The following is an 8,985-nucleotide window of genomic DNA, read 5'->3' on the forward strand; positions in this document are numbered from 1 at the left end:
CCTAATGGAGAACCAGAGGGAGTGGAGGAGGGAGAGAGAGTTGGGGAAAGAGAGGGATGCAGAACTTGAGAGACTATTGAATGCTGAGAATGAACTGAGGGTTGAAGGGGAAGGGGGAGAGGGGAAAAGAGGTGGTGGTGATGGTGGAGGGCACTTAAGGGGAAGAGCACTGGGTGTTATATGGAAAACAATTTGACAATAAAATATTATGGAAAAAAAATCAACCCCCCCCAAAAAATGTAAGCAGAATTTCAAAAGTCAAATCACTGACCAAATTTTCAACAAATCAGGAGATCCTTTATGTCTTTCTTGTTTTTAAGACTGTCAATCTGAAAAAGTCGAAGGAACACATGGATTTGGAAAATACAGGACCAAATTTTATGTCTTGTTTTCTGTGACATTTCTATAGTGATACCACAAAGAGAAAATGAGAAAGGGTCTATGATTTTAAACAAAGGAGATAATGACCATATCTAAAAACAGGATGTAAAACATGATCAGGCCAGTCTGAAAAGTTTAGATTCATTAAGAATACAGGAAATTAAAGATTCTAAGAAAAGCCCTTAAAATAACTATTTAGTCCACTTCTCCCTCTTACAGCAATATACTTTCTATAATTGGTTTCCTCAATGTAGCTACAGTTCTCAAAAGTAGATGTAAAGCATATTTGCAACTTAATAAATTTTCACTTTTTATTTATTAATAGACTTTATGCCAATTAAAATGCTGATAGAAATCTAGTTTCTTCATGATGATGTAGTTAATAGTCACATCACATTTATAGAACATAATACTATTACTGATAGCATCTTATTTCTTCCTTTGACCTATAGCAACTGCAAGTACTCAAGTACTCTGGAAGTCAAACACTATATCAGCTAGGGATTTAACTTAGTCTCCAACTTCCCTTCTGTCTTTGTCACAGTAATTTGATAATCTTAGCTATTCAAGGTAAGATTACATCAATTAATCAAATAGTCAGAAATAATCCATTTAATATATTAACCTATATTTTCCTTTTCCAGTGATTTATAATATAACAGCTGTTTGGTTTTTTGTAGAAAATATTACCATTACCATCCCTCAAAGGAAAGCATTAATCCCATTAAGATCTTTTTGGGGTGCATAATGTTTGTTAGAATTATTTAAATATCCTCTCTTTTTAAGTACAAAGCAATATAGGCAAATAACTCAACTGGAAGTGAGAAAAATTGGATCTACCCCTAACTTTGCCTGTAGGCATGGTCTCGAACCTTTTGTTCCCTGTTTCTAGGCCTTCCTTTCTTCATTTTGAAGACAAAAAAAAAGAAAAAAAATTCCTTAAGGTTCTATTCAGTTCCAAAATTTGGGGGAATATGTGAAAGTATTTTCTGAAACTTTTTAGGCAGACATCATCAGTTTAATTTTATTATTAGATGTGGTTACTTGAGAACTGGTTCTGATACATGTAGAGCCATAAGGAACCAAAGACGACAAAACGTCATCCAAGCGTATACTAATGAAGTCAGATTTCACTCAGACTCCATTTGAAGCTAAGCCAACCCTGCCCTGGGTATATAGAGTTAAAACGGAAAGGAGAATTTTGGGGGCTGGTGTAGGCATTGTACTAGAGAAAGCAGAACTAAATCCAAAACAATATTCCATTGATCATTCATGGTCACTTACTTAATGCTTTTATAATGTATGCAGCCATAAGGCATGAAACAGTATCTTTTGTGGACTTTCCTCATCTTGAAGGAGGCACACCAAAAAAGACAGCTTCAAATAGTTAACATAAACTTAGTTTTACTTATTCTTCCCCTCAAAACTATTTTCACCCCCAAAACAAGGAAGATGAGTGGCTCATCTGTGGCTCCATTTAATTTTTCTGGTAGATCTAAGAGTATGATCTGGAAAAGGAAGATGCATGACCAATGTAAAAGCATAATCAGAAGATACAGTAATGAGGGTGGGACAAGGAGGGGCTGAAAGTTCTGAGGTTAAAAAGAAAGGAAACCTTTATTTTCCATTTCAGTTACAAGCCCTTTTTAGAGCTTGAGACAAATTTAAAAAGTGGCAGTCGCCCTGCCACATGGAATTGCAGCTTAAATTAGATAAACTAACAAGAAAAGAGATGAAGAGAGAAGTCAGTAACTGATATCAAAAGGGGCAATTTTACCATCAGATTCATTTTATCCACCCTCTATTTACCTTCCCTTCCATTTATAAAACTTCTTGGGGTCAGGAAGGTATACCTCTGTGTTCTTTGGATGTGGGGAAGTTGCCTTTCACCATTACAACTTTTCATACCTCAGAATTATCTCATCCAATAAAAATATTAAGTAGAATCTTTCTCTAATACATGAAAATGAGTTGAAATTGTCACTATTTTCCAAGTGAAGCAAAATCACCCAATAGAGCAATGTGTAACTGATGGGGTTCTTTAAACATGTCTGCTAGCATTATTAGCATCATTTCACAAAATAGCCACGTGAATACAAAAGTTACTCAATTAGAACTTATTACGGCTAATGCAGGAGAGAATTCTGCAAGCATAGCCCAGGGACATTTTGTGAAAAGACTTTGTAGTGACCAATTTCCTCAACTGTGCAGAGGAAGAAAAACTCAAAAAATCGCTAGACAGTTTTGAACATTAAAATGGTCATAACATTCTCCATTAATTAATTGCAAAGTGAATACCTCTTTACCCTGTGAGACATAAAGACTTTATGGATAACAGCCATGGAGAAGAAAACATGACAGCTAAAAAGCTTACTCTCTGAATTTGCCAGATCCTTCATTGTTTTGCATAATTCCCATGAGCACCAGAGGCAGCCTATTCAATATTTATCTAGAATTTCTAATCAGCTTAATATAAATATTAAAAATAAATGCATTCTTTCCTGGGGCTTTGGTATCTTCAGGTAGCAAACATTAAAATATCCCCTGTTGAGTCAGTAGGAGACCGTGACTTTCCTTGGGTGAGTCTAATGGGAATATTTCTGTCCCCCAGGTTCCTAGTGCCTTGTGGGAGATGGCTATTTTTATGAGTCCTCAGAAAAATTAGTGTTGTGTCCTAAACATGACTGCCTTCCTTTAAAAGTACTTAATTTATGATTTATTATCAGTTGGTTTATACAAACCAGCTTTTCATAACATATGTTCAGTTAAACTGTAATTGGCCTTATGAAAACAAAGGATTCTGTGGTCAAGTAAGTTTGGGATATGCTAGGTTAAATAAGGTTAAGCAAGTCCCATTATTTTAAGACTTGTTAGAGCATCTATAAATGTCCAAGAACTAGTATTAGAGCCAGACTTTCTACGTTCAAAGCCAACTAAACATTATTTTACTTTTGGCAAGTTACTTAACTTTTGTGCGCTTTAGTTTCCTCGTGTAAAATGAGTATAATAACGGTACCTACCTCATAGGGTTGTAGTGAGAATTAAATAAGCTAATACACATGATATGCTTAGAATAAGTCCTAACATAGTAAATCCCATACATATTGGCTAACATTAATAATTTGCCTTGTAAATTCCTCAAGACTAAATGGAATTTTTTTCTTTAATTCATTCATTAATTATTCAACGAATGGGGGAGAAAATATATTCTTACTTATGTCTTGTCTTTCTAATAGGTGATCTATGACTTTAAGAAACTAGAGATTTTTCATCTTGTGCTTTCATCTGTGCTTTCATCTGTGCTTGCTTGTGCCACCCCAGGTGTAGTCGGGGATGTGTGTTTTCAGGACCTCAATTCGTGTGATAGCCACGGTTTTTTCCCAGAACTCCCAGTCTCCTGATGACACGGAACAGTGTTGAGCTGATTGATTCTAAAATGCTCTCCACTTTGTTGATAGTCCAATTTCCTCTTGGTGTTTCTTGTGTGTTCTAATGGTTTCCTTCCCATCCTTTCAGGCAGGAAAAGTTCAGTTTGGTTACGTGTATGGCGTGAGTGCCATAGGCTGCCTAGTGATTCACACCCTCCTGAACTTGATGAGCTCCTCGGGGGTGTCTTGCGGATGCGTGGCAAGCGTGCTGGGCTACTGCCTGCTCCCCATGGTCTTCCTGTCCAGCTGCGCCATCTTCTTTTCGCTGCAGTAAGTGCCTGTGTGTGCCGACTGCCCTCACGTGCACCGTCCTCTGTGAAGATTGCCACACGGGTGCAACGGTTAACCTCTTTCAGATCTGGTAGTAGACTGGGGGAAACTATTAACCGCTACACTCAGATTCAAGAAAGTCAGTCAGTCTGGGCTCAGGTACTGTTCCTATTTGGATGATTTAAATAATAAATTCAACCAGGTTATCTTTGAAACTGCCACTTTGTAAGTTGTCACATTCTTCAATAGGAACTATTGTCCGGGGTAATGTAACAACTGCAGGAAATACACTTGTTTGATTTTGGAAGAGTGAGTACCTGGTGAACACTGACAAATTGCTTCAGTTCCCAGGCGCTCTGCCTTCTAGGCGGGAAGCAACTGTTCTTTCTCAGCTGGCTTCTTGCAGTGAAAAATTCCCAGGAACCCTGATGAGGATATTTATGCTAGAGAACTTTATAGCATATATGTTCAGCCAATAGATTTTTTTTCTTTATTTTACTTCCTGGGCAGATAGTATTTGCAATTCAAAACTATTAATGAGGCTCCAGTAGGTATGTTTCTGTTGGGCACTTTCCCAGGGCATAGCACATCTCTACCACTGGCTGGGGAGAGAAAGTAATTACATAGTCCTTTGTCCCCTACATGCCCTGAACCCAATAAACATTTGCTATTAGTGCTCATTCTTCCACATCCAAAGGAGGCATAATTTGCATTTTTTCCTTGGATGATACACATTTTAGATTATTAACACTATATATTGGGTAGTATATTAAATGAAGAATTTACCAATGCCAAAGGTAGGCATTTTGGGAGAGCATTTAATAATTTTTTTTATATATCTCATATGGTTTTTTTCATAACATTACTGAGAATGACTTAGTTGGAAATGCGTCTTTGTTCTAATATGGTCTCATCTTTAATTTTTGTCAATGTTTATTTTTGAGAGAGAGAATGGGAGAGAGAAGGAGAGAGAGAAATGGAGTGGAAGTAGGGGAGAGACAGAGAGAGAGGGAGACACAGAATCTGACGGAGGCTCTAGGCTCTGAGCTATCAGCACAGAACCCAACGCAGGGCCTAAACTCACAAACCACAAGATTATGACCTGAGCTGAAGTCAGATGCTCAACAAACTGAGTCACCCAGGAGCCTCAATATGGTCTCATTAAAAAAAAAAATTTTTTTTAATGTTTATTTACTTTTGAGAGAGACAGACAGAGTGTGAGCAGGGGAGCAGCAAAGAGAAAGGGAGACACAGAATCCAAAGCAGGCTCCAGGCTCTCTGCTGTTAGCGCAGACCCTGATGCAGGGCTTGAACCCATGGACTGTGAGGTCATGACCTGAGTTAAAGTTGGACACTTAACCGACTTAGCCACCCAGGGAAACATTCTTGAGAATAACTTAGAGCAAACACTTAGTTAATCAGTGAGTACTCAACATTAAAGAAAGAGGAATATAACAGAAAATGGACACCTTGAATGTGTAAATACAATGTGAGTTACAGATATATTTACTGAGTCTTATCCATGGAAAAATGCCACTTTTTGTATATCATGTTCTTTAGTAAGCTTTCCTACTTATTGAATTGTTTGGTATAGACATTTGACAAGTTAATGCAGAGTTTATTTCCACAACTTCTATTTCGTTAAATGTTTTTTACCAAATAATGCTCTAATGATATACCATTTAAAAAATTTTAAGCTTAAAACATTATTTCCAGCAAAGTTGAGGTTTGGGGCGTCTCATATGACTCCAGATTATTAAGGAAAGAAAATAAAAACTGAAACATTTGAATTTTGAGAAACGTCAGAAGTCTGGACCTTTTTTCATTAGATTTTCAGTCTGAAATGATAAAGGATGATTTAGAAATCTTTTAAATTATATTAAAGTTGAGTAAACTATCTGACTCCAAAGTCTGTTACACTGATTTTTTTCCTTTCCAGCATATTACTATATAATCCAAATAAATCCTATATAATTTTATACTTTTGTTCATAAAAACCTGCATATCAGATAACCTATGAATTATTGCTAATAGATATTAATTAAACCAAGGAATATAATATTCACTAGAGTGCATTTAAAAATTTTTAACATTTATTTATTACTGAGAAACAGAGAGAGACAGAGCATGAGCATGGAAGGGGCAGAGAGAAGGGGAGACACAGAATCCGAAGCAGGCTCCAAGCTCTGAGCTATTAGCACAGAGCCCAACGCGGGGCTCTAACCCACGAACTGTGAGATCATGACCTGAGCTGAAGTTGGATGCTTAACCAACTGAGCCATCCAGGAGCCCCTAGAGTGCCTTTTAAATACTTTTGTTTTTATTTATAACCTAAGGCATTATAAGTTTTTCACTTTTTTTTGGTTCAGTTTTGAAAAGTAAATATTTTTACCATTGTTACAAATAATAAACAAAATTCTCAACTTCAGATTATACCAGGGTTGAGTGAGACAGTGCAGTTTGATGGGGAAAGGAGCAATGTGCCAGTAGTAATTAGGAGACCTTAACCTAAAGCCCATTTTACTATGCAATTTTCCTCAAGTCACTTCAGTGATCTAAAGATGGGGACTAGGTATCTCCTGATCTTTCCTAGCTCTTACAACTTATTTTCCTAAATAATGCATTCTGTTTTACACATAAAAAAAGAAATTCACTCTTTACTACCCAAATCACCTCTTTTATTCCCAATGTGGCTAGACTTACCTGACTTATTTGCCCATTTCTTCTTAAAGAGGCAATTGCCTCTACAGTTATTTTTGAAGATATAAACTTAAACAAATCCATTTCAATATTCTGAAAGATCCACAATGCACCTACAAAAGGACTCTTCAGCGAAAAGGTGGGAGGCCACATACATATATGCGTTCCCTCCTTGAATGGTGTCAGCCTTTGCTGTCTCAGATAGAAACCTAAGTTGATCCAGGAGCAGTGACCGGCCACCCTATGGGAGTGCAGGTCTAGTTACCTTTCTGCTCACACCGGGGATAAATTTGGAAAGAAAATATGGGAAAAGGAATCTGTAAGTATAAAAGAAGAAGCTAAACAAAGTTTATGTAAAAGATTTTCAGGAGCTGGGATTTGAATGTTGACTGATGAGAGTGACTGCAAGTGAAATTTTGTTATTTCTGTTAGTTCAAGTTTTACCAAAGGACAAAATGGGGAATTTGACTTATCAGATTTTCAAGCTGGCCAAGGCCTCTGAGTTCACACAGTTCCTCAGCCTCCTTCTACAAAGGAAGAAAGTCATTATAAATATTGTACCCAGGACATTTCAGAAGCAGCTCTGATTCAATAATCTCTTTTTCTCTTGACATAAGGTAATCATCTCTTTTGTCTTTGCTATAGGGGCACCTTTGGAACTGTGTTGGCACTGGTCGTCATTGGCTGGTGTAGTCTCTCAGCTTCCAAAATCTTCATTTCAGCCTTGAACATGGAAGGACAACAGCTTCTTATTGCCTACCCTTGTGCTTTACTGTATGGACTTTTTGCTCTCCTCACAGTTTTCTGAAGAGTATTTGAGATGGTGAGATGTTCACATTATCCTGGAAATATGTTAGCTTTCAAATTTGGTGATGTGATTGCCGCTTTATTGCTATTGAGAGAATAATAAGCAAAGAGACAAAACAGCACTTAAGGATGGCGCTCTCATAATTTGTTTGGTGTGAATGATGTTTTTGCTTTTCATTTTGATACATTAAAGCCTTTTAAAATACTTTAAAATAAAAGAGAATATAGTTGTTGTTATGGATGGACTCTGCTTTTCTCAACAGATCTAGTTTTTAAAAACTTTATGTACATAAAAACATTTAATGACTGCGTAAAGTAAATCAACTGTGAGCCTTCTGAGAAACATTCATGACACCTCCGGCTATGTTCATGTGGTGAAGATCACGTTGTCTAGCACCTTAGGAGAATTGCAGGAGAGGGTTAGCTAGGGTTTTATTTACCTGAGAACTCAAAGAACCTCCTGTTTTTCAATTCATTTACTGTGACAACTGTTTTCTGGTCCCATTTGAGCAATGCACTAATTCATCACATTCCAAGCCCTCACTTCCTTCTTTCTTGGTTCAGGTGCCAAGGCCCGTTATTATAATTTCTTTTTCCTCATGTGTCCTCAGTAACCTTACCATGTGCTCTCTGAGTATACACATGTGATGAGAGGAAATCCCACCTGTCTCACTTTAATTATATTTCTGTATCTTAAATGGCTGCATAGTCCTGCCTTTTGAATCCTACTACATTACCCTGATGAATTTGTTTTCACACCTTCAAAGATGATTATATCACACCTTTTCATCACTGCTCAGATCTCCAATACCTCTTCCTCACTTCTCACTGTTGGTTGATGACCTTTCTTTGCATTTTATTGAAATATTAAAACATCCGGAAGAAAAGTGCTGCATCTTCCTACCATCAGATCTACCAGCCTACATGCAGCTTTGCACATGTGCGTGTGTGTATACATATACATACATAGACTGTGTGTACACACACACACGAGCTTATTCTACGTTCCCTCCTGACACTGTCTCTTCTCTTCAAAACAAGCCTTTCCAACTATGTAACTAATGTTTTCCTCTTGATCGATTTAAATTCTGATTCTAATTCCAATGTGTAAGAGTTTATCCCATATAATCAAGCAATGCTCTAACACCAGCTGGTGCCTTCCAATTTGACTCAGTTCTGATACTATCTACTTGGAGTGTCAGATCCCACGAGTTACAGACTTAGTCCCACAAGTCTGCTCTCAGCCCCCATTTCAGATGCCCATTGCAAGTCCAGGTTGTCACCTTTATTTCTGACAAATTGGTTATAGATTGGAAGTTCCAATGATCTCCTCCTTGGGTTTGATTAATTTTTCTGGGGCACCTCATAGAACTCAGAGAAACATTTTACTTACTAGATT

At 37.3% G+C, this 8,985-nt stretch overlaps 1 protein-coding gene across 1 annotated transcript in view; it reads left to right on the top strand.

Moving 5' to 3' along the window:
• The window catches only part of YIPF7 (Yip1 domain family member 7), a 26,640-nt gene extending 18,817 nt beyond the window's left edge, over window positions 1–7,823 (top strand). Inside the window, exons 5-6 of the mRNA XM_029932097.1 lie at window positions 3,898–4,079; window positions 7,425–7,823. Coding sequence (XP_029787957.1) covers window positions 3,898–4,079; window positions 7,425–7,587 — 345 coding nt within the window. The 3' untranslated portion in view covers window positions 7,588–7,823. The remainder of the gene's footprint in view (window positions 1–3,897; window positions 4,080–7,424) is intronic.
• The last annotated feature ends 1,162 nt before the right edge of the window (window positions 7,824–8,985 follow it).

This window comes from Suricata suricatta, chromosome 1 (genome assembly GCF_006229205.1).
Source record: "Suricata suricatta isolate VVHF042 chromosome 1, meerkat_22Aug2017_6uvM2_HiC, whole genome shotgun sequence".
Classification (NCBI taxonomy): domain Eukaryota; kingdom Metazoa; phylum Chordata; class Mammalia; order Carnivora; family Herpestidae; genus Suricata; species Suricata suricatta.